A 16,127-nucleotide genomic window follows, 5' to 3' on the forward strand; every position below is an offset into this window, starting at 1 on the left:
ACAACTGGGTTACTAACTTATCAACTGCAGTGATTCTCTTAACAACTATGGCAAGAAAGGTAGTAAAATAAAGCGACACTCGCTTAGCAAATGTCTCACTTAACAGAAATTTTGGGCTCAGTTGTGGTTGAAAGTTGAGGACTGTCTATGATACATATATCTGTCTATATAGCAGATCAGCTCATCCTCCTCCAGATCCAGACTAACCTATCAAGGGATCCTTGTAACGAGTGTGAACTATGGCACAGGAACTGTAGGTTCTCCAAATTGGAAGAGGGAGTTGTTTAACATGAAAAGCCAAATCACATCAGTGGTCTTCAGGCAGTTGTTTTAATAACCATGTATGGTTAGAAAATCAATCATAGGACTTTCCTTAGTGAGATTTAGTTTCGAAGACGGATATTTTTATTTACTCCGCGTTCATGAACTCCTGCAAATTCAAGTGCTTATGGTTTATATATAATGGTTTACAATTGTTTCTTCAGAGGTCTGGGTTTTTTATTATTTGACAACCAATTTTTAATTCAGATATTTATGGTATGCCTATATGCCAATAGATGATTGCAGCAAGTTACAGACGCATAGAAATCTATGGAACAAAACCGATTCCCAGAAATATATATGAATTATCTTTTCTACTATGTAATATTGATGGAAAATAAGACACATGTATTATAGAATAAATGGTTTTTGAAGTGATAAAATATAATCAGAGATCCAGATCCTGAGAAATTTGGTTTAGCTTTATTCTAGCTAAAATCAGTAGAGGACGATCCAGTTAATTTATGTGCTGATATTCAGTGACTTTGCAGCCTGACTGGATTTCTTTAGAATTGGGACTACTGTATATGAATTAATATTTACAAGCTTACTAAATATAGCACCTAAATAATTTAAGTAAAGTCATAAATAAACAGGAACTGGAATAAGATTAAAAGTAACCAGAAATTGAGAAGGTGCCACTTATTAGCTATGCCTATATAAGGTGCTGCAAAATATATTTGGTCTGATGACATTTTAGCATGTACCTGGGGGAAAAATACAAATAATTGTGGAGTCCTTGGTGCTGACGATGTTATCTAGTTTGATAATTAAATATCTGCAATAAAACAAGCAAGCTCAAAGAAAACCAAGGATCCCACAAGTCCACTCCAAGCTACAAATATTCTCTTCTGTCGATACAAATAATCGTTTGGACTAAGCAAAGTATTTAACAGTACTAATTGGTGATGTGTTTGTGCTGTATACCTTCTGAGTTTCTTTGAAGAAATTAATCTCCTCCAATTTCCAATGCAAATGTGGCATGCAACATGTAACATTTCTTTCCTTTCCTTGCTGCTTTCTGTTATGTGCCCAGGGCTTAGATCGCTCCAATTCTTGGGTAAACACTGGTGCTACAAAAGCTGCCCCATGGGGATCCAACCCCAGTCCGAATGCAGAGACTTCACAGGTGGTGACTCCTTTAGAGCTTCCTTACTTTCCTCTTAATATCTTTGGTTGATATCACCGTTCAGAAACCTTTCTCCCTCGAGTCATCACTGTGATCCCCTTTCACATACTTTTACCTGTTTTGAAGAATTCTTTCGTATCCACCAGCTTGCATGAAAAACCATCCATCCCCAATTTTTTTTCTGTTCTCAAGCATGTTCAGAACTGGTTTTTTTCCCCTGCTCTGTAATTAATTTGTACACTTGTTTTATAACATTTCATTGCATGTACTATAGTCCAAATAGAAATACGTTACATGCAAATGTAACATTTCTAAATATTACATCGTTAATCATATATAAAATTGGCTTACTGAAATATTAGGACTTACATTAGCCATTTCTAATTAATATGTCTCATTAATTTCCTTTTATTTTAAGGAGGCCAATCTTATATTTTGTATCATCATCATCATCATCTATGTCTGTTATGATTTTGATAATGCATTTTCTTCCTCATTCACCACCTTGTTTTTATTACATAACGTGTGAATCTCAGTTCGTAACGATTTATTTTCCTTGATGAAAACTGAATGTTGAAAAATATGTCAAGTAATACACTGCAAAATACAAAATGTTAGAATCATGATCATTTTAACCTCAGCTGCTTGCTTCTTAACACAGTGTGATTATTTAAATGAAGTCCTAGTTAAATTCAATTGACCATGCTTTCAGCTTTTAATCAGTTTTAATTATTTTGTTAAAAAAAAGTATTTTTTTAAAAAAAGGTTAAAAGCAAATGTGTAAATACAACCCCATTTGATTGTATACAGGTAGTCCTAGATTTATCATTCATTTAGTGACCATTCAAAGTTCTTCAACATCATTGAAAAAATGACACGACCATTTTTCATATTTATAACCATTGCAGCATTCCCATGGTCATGTGTTCAAAATTCAGCTGCTTGGCAACTGATTCATACTTATGAAGTTGCAGGGTCCTGGGGTCACGTAATCACCTTTTGTAACCTTCCAAGAAGCAAAGTTAAGATTCACTTAACAAACATAACAAGTGCAGTGATTCATTTAACTGTGGCAAAAAAAATTGTAAAATGGGGCAAAACTCACTTAACAAATGTCTCATTAAGCAACAGAAATTTGGGGGTCGATGGTGGCCATAAGTCGAAGACTATGTGTAATTCTATACAATGAATATTGATATTTTGAGCAATAGCTGACTATTTTTTAAGCTGGGGTGAATGACACAGAAGTTAGAATATAAGTTGTTTTCTTGTATGTCAGCCAAATGCGAAGTTGTTACAAGCTAGTTTCATACTTTTGCAACACTTCATGTCTTTAAGCGAAAACATTGCATAATGTTTAATCTTCGTTTGGACCCTACAAACCTTTTTTTAAACAAACAGCTTTATTGTCTATTAATAAGTTTCAAAATCTCCATAAGGTTCAGTACTACTTGTCCTTTTAGAGGTTGAAATCTAAAACGTTTCTGTTAGTTTTTTTAACTGTCCATTGTCTCGAACTGAGGGTGTCATCCGTGGCATATTTTAATGTGCTGTCACCATTTTATTTTGCAGGCTGCAGATCGAAGCTGTAATCGTATGTCTTCCCATACGGAGACACCAAGTTTCTTACAAACATTAACAGGGCGATTGCCAACTAAAAAGGTAGATATAGCAAAGATCATGTCATGCTATTGTGCAAGGCCAGGAGTGATAAACAGTTCAGTCACTGTTTAATGTGTCCTGAATTTGAAGAGTGCTGAGTCCACTAGAGCGGCAGTGGCTTGATTCTAGTTCCACACATATAAAATAGCTTGGATGTTAATCCAGATGAATCACTTCCATTTTTTGTCAAAATATTAATTCCTTTCAATCACACACTTGAGAGCAATGTAAAGATTGAGCAAATGCTCCGTGTGCTTCAGTATAGCTTACAGGGGGCTTCCACTTACCATCTTTCATGGAGGTAGGAAGAAGTTATTGTAGATTACTGACATTCTGCTTTTGCTTGAGGGCATCAGGGACTGAGCAGCTGGGAATCTATATGGGTGTCTTTTGCCCACCGGTTTGTTTTTCCAAGAGATGGATAAAAAGAGTAATACATTTTTTTTACTAGTTTTCCAACAGATCAGAAGTTTTTCTCTCTTACCTTCTCTTCAGTAAAACTGGAGAAAAGAGTGGAACTCTTTCATCCTGAGCTTCATTTTTCTTCCTCTCCTAGCAATAAGAAGAAGAACATTTCAGGAGAAACTAAATCATAACTTTTAACAGAAATTACAATTTGCCTTTAGTTCTGCCTGGCCTAGATTGGGTTTACACTTCCCATTATGCAATGCTTCCTTTTAAAAACTTCCTGTTAACCATTGCTACAATGTTGACATTATTTTGCTAATTACAGCAGCGTCCCCAGCCCTTCCGATTTTGTGGACCAGTGACAAGGGAGGGGAGGGGGGATGGTTCCACGCGAGCGACAGGCGAATGTGCGCAAAGCTCTGTTTGTGCAAATGGCACGCACGCACGCCACTTGCAAAAAAGGAGCTTCATGCATACACTCGCTCACCTGCCAACTCCTCTCCCAAGTGGAACAGGGAATGTGCATGTGCGCTTGACTGCTGTTTGCGCAGCCTGGCTTTGAATAGACCACAAACTACCAGGCCATAGTTCAGGAGTTGGGGAATCTCTGAATTACAATTAAATGCTGGATGAGTAAACATGGATTTTAATCTTGCTAGCTTTTTCATGAAGAACTGGCTCTACAGTGGGTTGTCTGCAGTGGAAGTGTCCGTGAAGCAGCTCTTCAGCAAGCATGGTTCTTCTTTGAACTTATGGTAAGAGAATGATAAAAACTGTTCAGTTTTCAGGGATGAGCAACCTTCATGCGTCCCAGCCTAAAGTCACAACCCTCATGCAAGAGATCAGTTCAGATCTCTGGTAAGACCTGCTTCTTCCTTTCCTGTATTGGGGGGGGGGGGGGTGGATGATCAGAAAATAAGTTTGGTCTACTTATATTTTGTTGTTGTTATTGCCTCTGGATTTATTTCCTGATCCCTATTACAGACTAACTTTCATGGAAAATGGCTAGTCATTATCCAGATAACCTCTACTTGTGAGAAGATAAAATGCCTCTGAAAGTTACTCTCCAAATAGTAGATAGAGATAGACCAAAGCGAAAAGAAGGCCACCTGGAGCCTCTCACAACTGTTACAAGGATTAAATCTGGTTTACAGAATAGTATCAAATCATACTGCTATCCACAGTTGACCTTTTTCTTGCAAGTGATGGCGAATGATAACATATGTTTCCTCCAGGTAAAAAGTATTGTGCATCATTTGTATTTTGCTGACAAACTCGACGCCCCAAGGAAGAATCGTTTTCCAGAGCGCTTCATGGATGACATAGGCGCCCTGGTCACCACAATCGCCAGTGATATAGTCTCCCGGTTTCAGAAGGTAATGGAAGCAATTCAGCTGTGTTCTTATCAAATGGACACCTCGAGATGGAGAGATAATTTCTATATAGTGGACAAGTGCTTGGATAAGAGCCTCGTGGTGAAACTTCTGTTTTGAAACATCCTGTCCTTTTCCTTTTTCCCCCCCTTCCTTTTTGCCTCTGATGCAGGATACAGAAATGATTGAAAGACTCAACACTAGTTTAGCATTTTTTCTCAACGATCTGTTGTCTGTCATGGACAGAGGATTTGTCTTTAGCCTTGTTAAGACTTACTACAAACAGGTATGGTGGCAAGATCGAGGTAAAAGGATGGCATCTAAGATAGACCTGGCCTTGGTGTAGAGAATCCTCGGCGTTGGCTACATTCAAAGAGAGGGAAGGAAAGAAAAGAGGGGAGGAGGGGTAAAATACATTGTGGTATCTGACTAAAGGATGTTTACCAAAGGGGCCAAAATTCTATCCCTTCTCTCTTCCCCTCCTAATTTGATGAAAAACTACTGGGGATGCTATCACTATTGGAGTCAGTTCGTAGATTCCAAAGCATCTTTTTGGCTCTAGATGTTGGAAACAAACATTGGATTAGATAGAACATATTCTGGGCCAGCAGTGTGGTAGTATTCAGCAAGGATATAGACCAGTGGTGGGTTTCAAAATTTTTTAGAACCTCTTCTGTAGGTGTGGCCTGCTTTGTGGGAGTGGCTTGCCGGCCATGTGACCGGGTGGAAGTGGCTTGCCCGCCATGTGACTGCGTGGGAGTGACTTGCCAGCCGTGTGACTGGGTGGGCGTGACCAACTTGTAAAATGTAGTGAAACTCACTTAACAACGCTCTTGCTTAGCAACCAAGTTGTTAGCTCAGAAACTCTGGCATTTGAAGCACGCAAGTCTTAAAGTTGTCAAGTTACAAGACCCTTGCACCCCTAGCCCTTTAGAAAAAAAACCCAGAGGTGTTCAAATTTGACAGCTTTAAGACTTGTGGACTTTAACTCCCAGAATTCCTCCTCTTGCTCTTCATCTTGATGATGTGAGGATGGGCGGGGGGAGGGAGCTGGAACCGGTTCTAAACAGCATTGTAGATTTGTGGAACCTCTTCTATAGAAGAGGTTAGAACTGGCAGGAACCCACCCCGATATAGACTGAGCGGCATGGAAATGCTTCAAAATGGTTTAAATCTCAAATCGAAAGTAACAATATCGTGTTTATATTTTATGAATCCCAAATTTAACGTGCCTGTCCTTTGCTCTCTATTTTTGTAGTCTAGAGGAGCATGGATACATTTACTTTTGTAGGGACTCAGCTTCCTTGTTACTTTTTAACTTTGCTTTTTCCTGTTTCATAAGGTGTCCTCCAAGCTTTATTCTTTACCAATCCCCAGCACGCTAATGTCCTTGAGGCTGGATTTCCTTAGGATTGTCTGTAGCCATGAGCATTACGTTACTCTGAATTTACCATGTAGTTTGCTAACACCGCCTGCCTCTCCATCTCCTTCGGTGTCATCAGCAACATCACAGGTTGGTAATATACCAAAAGTATAATGTAGTGTTAGGAGGCTAATTATAATCCAATGGACTGTAGCATTTCATATAGAATTAGATTCTTCTTTAGCTCTGTTCTCCTTTAAATGCAGATTTTTAAAAATAAGTTGTGCTGTGTTAAACCAAACTGTTACTTGATTGATTTTGACTTGATGTGATAAATGTAAATATAAACCAGTTACTTCATTGATTTTGACAATATATAAATATACTTATTATAACTTATCAACATGGTTATTGCAAACCATGTCTTAACTTGAATTGTTATCTTCATTAAACTATCTAATGTCTAAAATTTGTAACTTGAATGCCCAAGTATGTTAAATGCATAAAAATGGAAACCGAATAGTAACATCAATAATATTAATAATGTGATCCCCATTCCTACATTCCATCTAGATATATCAGGAATTCCTTTTAATTTGCGACAAACAAGTCCTGTTATATTTAGCTAATAAAAAAGCAGATAAATTCTTTTGCCGAACTAAGGTTGAACGTATTTCTTTGTTGTTGTTGTTTTCTTTTTTCATGCTGTTGTCTTATTATGAAGTTATTTATATAAATAAATAATGGGATGAGGTTGTGGAGGCAACTAGGACTAATACATATAAAAAACCTACGAGAAGTTGTATTTTTGTGTTACAGAGTTCTGGCTTCTCAACAAATGTCCAGGATCAGAAGATTGCAAATATGTTTGAGTTTTCCGTTCCTTTTCGTCAACAGCATTATTTGGCAGGACTGGTGCTTACTGAACTAGCTGTCATTCTAGATCCTGAAGCAGATAGGTAAATTTTAAAATTGTTTCCAATCGACTATAATTTTTTTTTAAAAAAAAAATCCTCTCTCATTACATTCAAATGTATTGTCACAGGATTGTGAAAGAATGTATTTCTTGTCAGGTCCTTGTTCCTTTCACACTCAACCACTCTTTAAATTTGCTTAGATAGTTGTACAGGTAGTCTTCAACTTACGTCAGTTCATTTAATGACTGTTCAACAAGTTACAACAGCACTGAAAAAAGTGACTTATGATTATTTTTCTCACTTACAACTGTGGCAGCATACCCGTGGTCACATGATGAAAATTCAGATACTTGGCAACTGACTCATATTTATGGTGATTGCAGTGTCCCAAGGTCACTGGTAACCTTCTGATAAGCAAATGAAAATGCAAATGACCAGCTGTCTGCAAGGAATATTAGAAGCTTCTTGGATAAGAGGCGAAACATCTTCAAAGAAAAAACACAGACGTCCAGTTGCCTCTTGAAAAAACACTTTTGGGTCAATGGGAAAGCCATATTCACTTAACAGCCATGTTACTAACGTAACAACTGCAATGATTCACTTAACAATTCTTGCAAGAAAGGTCATAACACGGGACAGAATTCACTGAGCAACAGAAACTTTAGGTTCAGTTGGGGTCATAAGTCAAGGACTACCAGAAGAGTTTTTTCAGATCAGGATAATTAAAAAGAGGAAACAAGTAAAACAGCCACATATTTCTTAAAAGATTGAAGGGCCTTCAGCAGGGGCAACCTAGCATAATATCCTGATTACAGAAGTAAAAAATGGAATCACGCCTAATGCATGGTAATAAAGTTTGATTGCAAGACAACGTTTTCTATTCTCCCCTATACTGTGTGGTCCATTGTCAGAAAAAATTAACTATTACTCATGTATGAGAACCCACAGGCGTCAAGAAAATCATACAAATGGAAAATACGATAAAATATCATGGCATCATTAGAAAGGGGTTGTTTTGTTTTAAACCAAGCTTTTATTTTCCATTAGAATAGTCTGTGGTTGAATAGTATAGTCTCATATGAAGTAATTGGGGTCAGTAACCACTCACAATGAAAAATGTATGTAATGGAGGAAGTGGTAGATAAATTTTAACTGACTCCATCACTCGTTAAAGAATAAAGCATGTAAAGCCAAAGTACAGCAATTATTTCATTTCATCACTGCAAGACATGATATGTATTATTGATGTTTTTTTCTCATATATTTTTTTCCAACTGCAAAGATGAAATTTCCCATTTATATTAGGGTCAGTTTTGATGAGTTATGCCCAGTCAGGGTTATTCCTAGCAACCTTTGTCTGTAGGTTGTGATCAGTTCTAGGTCCCCATTTTCTAGAGAGAACTATCATTGGGATGCTTCATAACCAAGCAAAATGCCGTCGTTTATATATGTGTGATAAACCACTCAAGGAATACGTTGTGATATGGTGTGGCAGAAATGTTGCTTATGAATAAAGCATTGAAAAGAATGGGCAGAGACCAATTAGTGATTTGACTGTATTTGTCACCAGAGCTTGCTCCATCTCAACCATTGAAGGAAGATTGGTTGCGGTAGTTTTATTCACACATAACTCGCAAGTATCAAATGGTTTTGAAAATCAAAAATGCACCTATTCATACCTCTAAAATTTATGGCAAAGAACTCCAGTTTTTTAAATTCCATATTAAAATTCCATTTTGAACAGGGCTTGCTAATGAATTATCATTTTAATTCTTGACTTAGATTTCAAGCTACTCAACTCAAAAGAGACACTACTTTTATAAGTACAGGTACTCCTCGGACTTGTGATCACAATTTAACCCAAAATTTTTGGTGTTAAGCGAGTTTTGCCTCACTTTATCATCTTTCTTGCCACAGTTGTTAAGTGAATCTCTGCAATAGATAAATTAGTAACTCAGTTGTTAAGTGAATCTGGCTTCCCCATTGACTTGGCTTGTCAGAAGTTTGCAAAAGGTGATCACATGACCCTGGGACACAGCAACTGTCATAAATATGACTCAGTTGCCAAGCATCTGAATTTGAACCACATGATTATGGGGATTCTGCAAAGATCATAATTGTGAAAAAGGGTCGTAAGTCACATTTTTCAGTGCCGTTGTAACTTTGAATGGTCACTAATTAAATTATAAGTCAAGACTACCTGTAATAAAGTTGAATGTTCCAACATAAGTTAGATTGGTTTTTTTATTTTCTTTTGTTACGTATGTATTCATCTCAAATGTATTTTTTTTCTTGTATAACCGTGGGCCACTACAGTGGAAGGCAAGTGATGAAAATGCAACATAATAAATGAAATAGATACCAAATTGTACATATGTTTGTCCAATGTTAGGAGGGAAATACAGTATATAAGAAGAAATTTGCACCATGATGTTACCATACATGTTTTTGTTTTCTTATTAACATGGGTTGCTGTGACATCACTACTTCTTAAATAATCTGTGTTGTGCTCCAGTCTTGGTTTGTGATATTCGATAACTAAAATAAAGATGGATCACGTTCTGCTACTTTGGGGCTATCTCCGGTTCTGAGAATTAACCTTTGGGAACTCTTGCTGTACCCATCAATGGGAAAAAGTAAAAATGGGGAAGAATAGGAAGAAGCAAAGTACTTAAAATGATAAATCATCTAAAACTGAAAGTACCAAGCATCACAAAACTCTCAGAATGACTAAATCTTATACTCTTACAAAGTATGCTGAATTAGTTTTATTTGTGGTAACTGCTGCAAGAGTAGTCATTTTGGAAACTACCGTATTTTGCAGAATATAAGAAAAAAAATTCTGCCTCTGCCTACCAGCATCCATACGTATTCATCTGGCTAGTGTCCTTAGCAAACAACCTGGTCAGCTTCAGCACATTATCCTGATTTAGCAAGAGCAGCTGATTAGCGGGTGGATCAGCCTCCCGGAATACCCCCAATCATCTGTTTCCAGAGGTGAACTTTAGCAACAGGTTCGCTAGTTGTGAGGCTGAAAATGCGATGTGTGGAGGTGGCGATGTGCTCTGATGATACCCGCAGCCTTGAACGGGTCTGAAATAGAGAGTTCGGAGGCTAAAAACGCGAGGTGCAGAGGCCAAAAACAAGGCATGGAGGGAGGGGGAATCTCTGGCAATCCCTGCAGCCTAAAACAAGTCTAAAACGCAACACGCAGAGGCCGAAGGGTGGGGGCCAACAGGTGGGCAGGGCTACATTCAGTGTATAAGACACACCTAATTTTTCACCCTCTTTTAGGGGGGAAAGGAGTGTCTTACACTCTGAAAAATACAGTATACTCATTTAATCTGCAGAAGAATGTCTAATTAAGTTCTTGGTATATGCCTTGGTGTCTGAAATAACTTTGTATTTCAAAAATAAATCGGAAACAGAATGTAATAAACTTAGAAATATTTTCGGATTATAATTCCATATATGGGCTTGTTCCATGTCTGAGATGTGAGTTTCTCTTAGTATAAAGTCTTAATTGCTTAGATAGAAATTCCTGTAATTCTTATTTTATGACTTATATACCATGTTGACTGTTGCATTTAATATTTGTATAATATTTTAGTAATGATTAGCACTTTTAAAATGATGGAGTGCATTTAGTTATTTAAATTAAGGAAACATTGAAATTTTAAAAAAAATTCTAATTATTATTATTTATTTATTTATTTGACTTATCAGTCGCCCCCTCTCCGCAAAGGGACTCGGGGCGACGTACAATCAAAACAAATATACAGATGTGGCATGGAGGAGGTGACATCAATGCTTAACAAATAAGATTCCAATAAAAGCCACTAGGTTAAAATAAATAACAATAAATTAAAACAGTTAAAATAATTTAAAACCCCAAAATTTACATTTACCGTAATTAAAATTGCCAGGGAGGTTAGAAAGTTCTAGTTTAAGCCAGGCCGGCTAGTTGGAAGAGGTGGGTCTTGAGTTTCGTGCGGAAGGAGCGGAGATTGGTCGTTATCCTGATGTCTGGGGGGAGGTCATTCCAGAGGGCTGGGCCCATCACAGAGAAGGCCCTACTCCTGGGCGCCGCCCTCTGACACTGTCTGGTGGACGGCACCCGGAGGAGTCCCTCTCTGTGAGAGCGAATTGGTCGCAGGGATGTATGGGGCAGAATGCGATCCCGCAAATAGCTAGGTCCTGTGCCATGGAGCGCTTTAAAGATGGTAACTAACACCTTGAAGCGCACCCGGTAGACCACAGGGAGCCAGTGCAGCTCGCGCAGGAGAGGTGTTATATGGGAGAACCTCGTTCTCCCCATAATTGCCCGCGCGGCCGCATTCTGGACCAGTTGCAGTCTCCGGGTGCATCTCAAGGGGAGCCCCATGTAGAGAGCATTACAGTAGTCCAGGCGAGACGTCACCAGCACGTGAGTGACTGTGCGGAGGGCATCCCGGTCCAATAGGGGGCGCAATTGGCACACCAGGCGAACCTGGTGGAACGCCCCCCTTGCCACGGCTGCCACATGGTCTTCCATAGACAGCCGGGCGTCTAGGAGGACGCCCAAATTGCGCGCCCGCTCCACGGGGGCCAGTTGCTCGCCCCCGATGGCCAGCGATGGAATACACTGGTTGAATGATGTTTATGATGTTTAGAAATTATTTGTACATTTTGTGCTCCTCCCCTCTTTCCCCTCTTTTGTTTGTGTATCTTCTTTTTTCTCCTTTTTCATAAATGCGCATCATAAAATTAATAATTTAACTGCAGATCAGTTTATATATTAACCACTGTCTACATTTTGTGTCTGGAGCTAAAGACGCAGAATCAAGCGGCTAATATTATTTATTAGTATTTTGCATATTCTAGTTTAACAGGTTAATTTTCCAGTTATCGTAGAGACAGCAGCAAGACTGGGTATGCTCCGTCCATTAACCAATAGGACTGAGTCTGCACATGATGTCATCGGGCCCTTGTGGCTCCTCCCCAGTTTTCAGACTCAGTCCAACCTGGACTGGCTGTGAGAATTGATCTCTCCTCCAAATTATTTAATTATATCTTTAATTAGTGAATTTTTCCAAAAAAAATTGTTTCTTTAAATTGGTTCCTTAAATAATTCTTTATTCTACAAATTGGAGGGAAATTCGAAACAGATCTCTGGCTGCCTCTCCTCAGCTGTCTGATTGCCTGTGGCCACGAGTTCACTCAGGAAGCCTGCCTTGCAATCAGATCGGCCAGCTCACGAGCTATGGCTCCACGGCTGTTTCCCCGCTACACTCCTTGATTCTGGGCACTCGGAGGGACGCGCAATTGACCGTTTCGCACGCAGCGGTTCCAGGCGAGTCCGGTGGCCATTCTGCAGATCACCTGGCCACACTTAGTATCGGCGACCATTTTGCGGGTCGGAAAAGCCCGCGAAGATAGCGGTGGCCATTTTGAGGCTTGGAAAAGCCTCATTGGAAAAAAGTCGGCCATTTTGGACATTTTAAAAAAGGTGAGAAATCTACAGCAGCTATTTGGAGTGCCCAGCAATGCGGGATCACCCCAGGTGGACCGGATCAGGAGTGCCTGGCCAGCAAATGGGTGAGACCGTTGCCTGTCTTATTGGGGTGTTGATTTATGCTTGGGGAAATGGCTGATTCAGCTATGGATACGAATGCAGGATTAGAGGAGGCAAGGCCATCAGAGGCAAAGAGCAGCAGGAAGAGGCAAGCCAGGAGTAAACCCCAAGGTCTCTAAAGCGACTACCAGGGCAGAAGAGCGCAGGCAGAAGGGCCTTGAGAAAGAATTTCAGAGGGCCCCAAAACAACAACATATTCTAACTGCCCAGCCTTTACCGGATTATTCAAAACTGATTGTTTCAAGTCCCTTCTACTTAAGGCCATTAAAGCTGCTAACTTACCATCTTCTGCTTCAGCTTCTACCTCACAGGATAAACCTGCAGAACCGGCTTCAATTGAGGGTCCCAGTATCCCATTCACCGAACCCCCGGTGGAAAAAGAAGTGATCCCTGTTCCCAAGATATTCCTGAACGTCATCCAGAAGCAGTGGGAGTCTCCAGGCACGGGCCCACAGCTGACCAACCTTGACAAATGTCTCTACAACATTGCACCAGACCTCACCAAGTTCTTTGAGACTCCCTCAGTGGACGCACCAGTTGCAGCCCTGTCTTCATCTACTGTGGTCTCTGGAGCCCCTGAGGACGTTCTCAAGCCTGAGGAAAAAAGGTCAGATCAAACCTTAGTCTAAAACTATCAGGCTGGGGCCTGGGCCTCTAAGGCCACTTCCTTTTTCTCCAGGGCGGCCTTGGCTTGGATTGAACAGCTTCAGGAGAACATCACTCCTACTGACACTAGATCACATAGGGATTTCAACAAGATCAGGGCAGCGGTTGAATTTGCGGCTCATTCTTCCTTTAATGCTGCTAGATTCGCTTCTAAAGCCATGGGCTCTTCAGTCATGGCCGGCGTCTGCTTGGCTCAAGCCATGGCAGGCAGATGTCCGTACCAAATGGTGCCTAGCAGCCTCCCCATTCAGTGGCACCCAATTATTTGGTAATCCCTTAGACCTGTATCTCACGGAATCTAAAGACAAGTGCAAAGTCCTTTCATCCATCTACAAGAAACAGGACAGTTGGCCCGCTCCCTTCTATAGGAAGTTGCCCTTTTGACCGGCGGACGGGGGATCTTTCTTCCCCCGTCCACAACGCCAAACCTACACTCCCAGACAGGGATCTCACCAGGACAGGTCCAATAGAAACGTTTCCCCTCCAAGAAATCTTACCGTGGAGGAGGCAACCACCATTTTTCACGTAGGAAATGACTATCTGGATTCTCTCCCGATTGGAGGCCGCCTGAAGTTCTTTGCCCATCGCTGGGAGGAGACCACAACAGACAATTGGGTACTCAAAACTGTCAAATTTGGTCTCATGCTAGAATTCCTTTCCATCCCCCAGGAACACTTCGTGCCATGCCCGGTCTCTTGGTGTCCTCGCAAGAGGGCACTGACTGAACAGGCCATTCAGCACCTGTTGGAGATCCGGCCATCCAACCAGTTCCTCCCCATTAGGAAGGGCAGGGTTTTTATTCCCCCCTCTTTGTGGTACTGAAGAATTCCGGAGTATGGAGAGCAATTTTAGATCTAAAAACATTGAACCGCCACATTGTCTATCGGCAAAATGCATTCTCTGCACACCATCCTCCAGATGGTCAGGAAAGGCGACTTCCTCACGTCGGTAGACTTGACCGAAGCTTACCTTCATATCTCCCATCTTCATAGACCACCAAAAATATCTCCGCTTCTCCTATGGGGGGAGGCACAGTACCGAGCTCTTCCGTTCGGTGTATCCTCTGCCCCAGGGTATTCACAAAAGTACTGGCAGCACTGGCCGCCCACATCAGGTCATTCCCAGTTCGGATTCTCTGTTACCTGGACGACATCCTCTTGTCCAGGTCTCCGGTTCAGGCAGAAAGAGATCTTGCCCTCACCATTCACACCTTGCGGAATCACAGGTTCAGGATGAATCTCAAAAAGAGTCACCTCATTCCCAGCACTCGCCTTCTCCACTCGGGGTCTTGATAGACACCATGGTGGAGAGGGTGTTCCTATCCAACGATGCATTCTCAGTCTGAGGGAACTTGTCAGGAAGGTGCCACGTCTACGCAAGGCATCCCTTCTTCTCTCTCAAGTCTTGGGCAAGATGGTATCCTGCTTCGGGATTGTCCCGTGGGCCAGGTTTCACAGCAGGAGCCTTCAATGGTTCATGCTTCCACATCAAAAGCCAACAGGGGCAGCTCTCCTCTCAGGGTCCCCCTTCCCAGACAGGTATTACACTCTCTCAAATGGTGGCAGTCTCTGGCGATTTTGCAAGGGATGTTGTTCAGGGAGCTGTGCTGTCTCACACTTACGATGGACGCAAGTCTGACACGATGGGGGGCACACATGCAGGACCTAGTGGCTCAGGGTCAGTGGTCCCTCAAAGAGAGCCAAAACAGTATAAATTGGCTAGAATTGCGGGCAGTTTGCCTTTCCCACAGACACTTCCACCACAGAGTTCAGGCCTGACACATATTAGTCCTCATGGACAATGCCACGACCAAGGCACAAATAAACAGACAGGGGGGAACTCGTTCCTGGTTCCTGATGCAGGAGTCCAACCTGTTGTGCCAGTGGGCGGAATCTCACCTGTCATCTCTCAGGGCAGAACACATCTCAGGGGTCTCCAACGTCCAAGCAGACTGGCTGAGCCGGACAACGATAGATCAGGCGGAGTGGACCATCCATCCGAGCCTCTTCCATCGACTGACACTATGGTTCGGCCTCCCAATCCTAGACCTGTTCGCGACGGCAGACAACAACCATGTACCCAGGTATTACTCGAGGTTCATGGACCCCATGTCAGAAGTAGTAGACGATCTCAGATGCCAGTGGCCCAGGGGTCTCCTGTACGCATTTCCTCCCCTTCCCCTCATTCAGAGGGTAATTCAAAAAATGCTGGAGCAGGAGACAGAACTTTTGCTGCTAGCGCCGAATTGGCCATGCCAGCCTTGGTATGCTGACCTAGTGACTCTGTCAATCTCCACCCCATGGCACATCCCACGGTCTCTTCTGTCTCTACACCAAGGGTCAGTTTGTCATCCCGACCCCCAGTGGCTGCAATTGGTGATTGAGCGGCAAGCCTTAACAGACAATAACATTTCCCTCAACGTCATTGCTACCATTCAGGCATCACGCAGAAGCTCTACTAACCGCATTTATGACGCCACGTGGCATACTCTTGCTCTGTGGTGTTCCAACCAGACTGTTGACCCACTTAGGGCATCCATTCCGCAGATATTGGACTTCCTGCAGAGGGGGCTTGATCAGGGACATACCCCTAACACGCTACGCTCTGGCCTCTGTTCTGGATGGCCTGGCATTCAAACATCTACCGTCTCACCCCTTGATCCGGAGATTTCTCT

The 16,127-nt window shown here is 41.6% G+C and overlaps 1 protein-coding gene across 9 annotated transcripts in view; it reads left to right on the forward strand.

Moving 5' to 3' along the window:
* DOCK7 (dedicator of cytokinesis 7) overlaps positions 1-16,127 on the forward strand; it is a gene marked incomplete at its 3' end in the record, with an annotated part of 182,067 nt that overhangs the window by 117,077 nt on the left and 48,863 nt on the right. For 6 of the 9 annotated variants that reach the window (XM_081946639.1, XM_081946640.1, XM_081946644.1 and 3 more), the window contains exons 23-28: positions 3,023-3,112; positions 4,180-4,275; positions 4,756-4,896; positions 5,066-5,179; positions 6,236-6,406; positions 7,076-7,215. In XM_081946639.1, coding sequence (XP_081802765.1) covers positions 3,023-3,112; positions 4,180-4,275; positions 4,756-4,896; positions 5,066-5,179; positions 6,236-6,406; positions 7,076-7,215 — 752 coding nt within the window. Of the gene's footprint in view, positions 1-1,357; positions 1,451-3,022; positions 3,113-4,179; positions 4,276-4,755; positions 4,897-5,065; positions 5,180-6,235; positions 6,407-7,075; positions 7,216-16,127 lie in introns of all 9 variants that reach the window. The other 3 variants (XM_081946647.1, XM_081946645.1, XM_081946646.1) reach the window with 1 other exon arrangement.

Source organism: Natrix helvetica (assembly GCF_964273705.1).
Source record: "Natrix helvetica genome assembly, chromosome: 3".
Classification (NCBI taxonomy): domain Eukaryota; kingdom Metazoa; phylum Chordata; class Lepidosauria; order Squamata; family Natricidae; genus Natrix; species Natrix helvetica.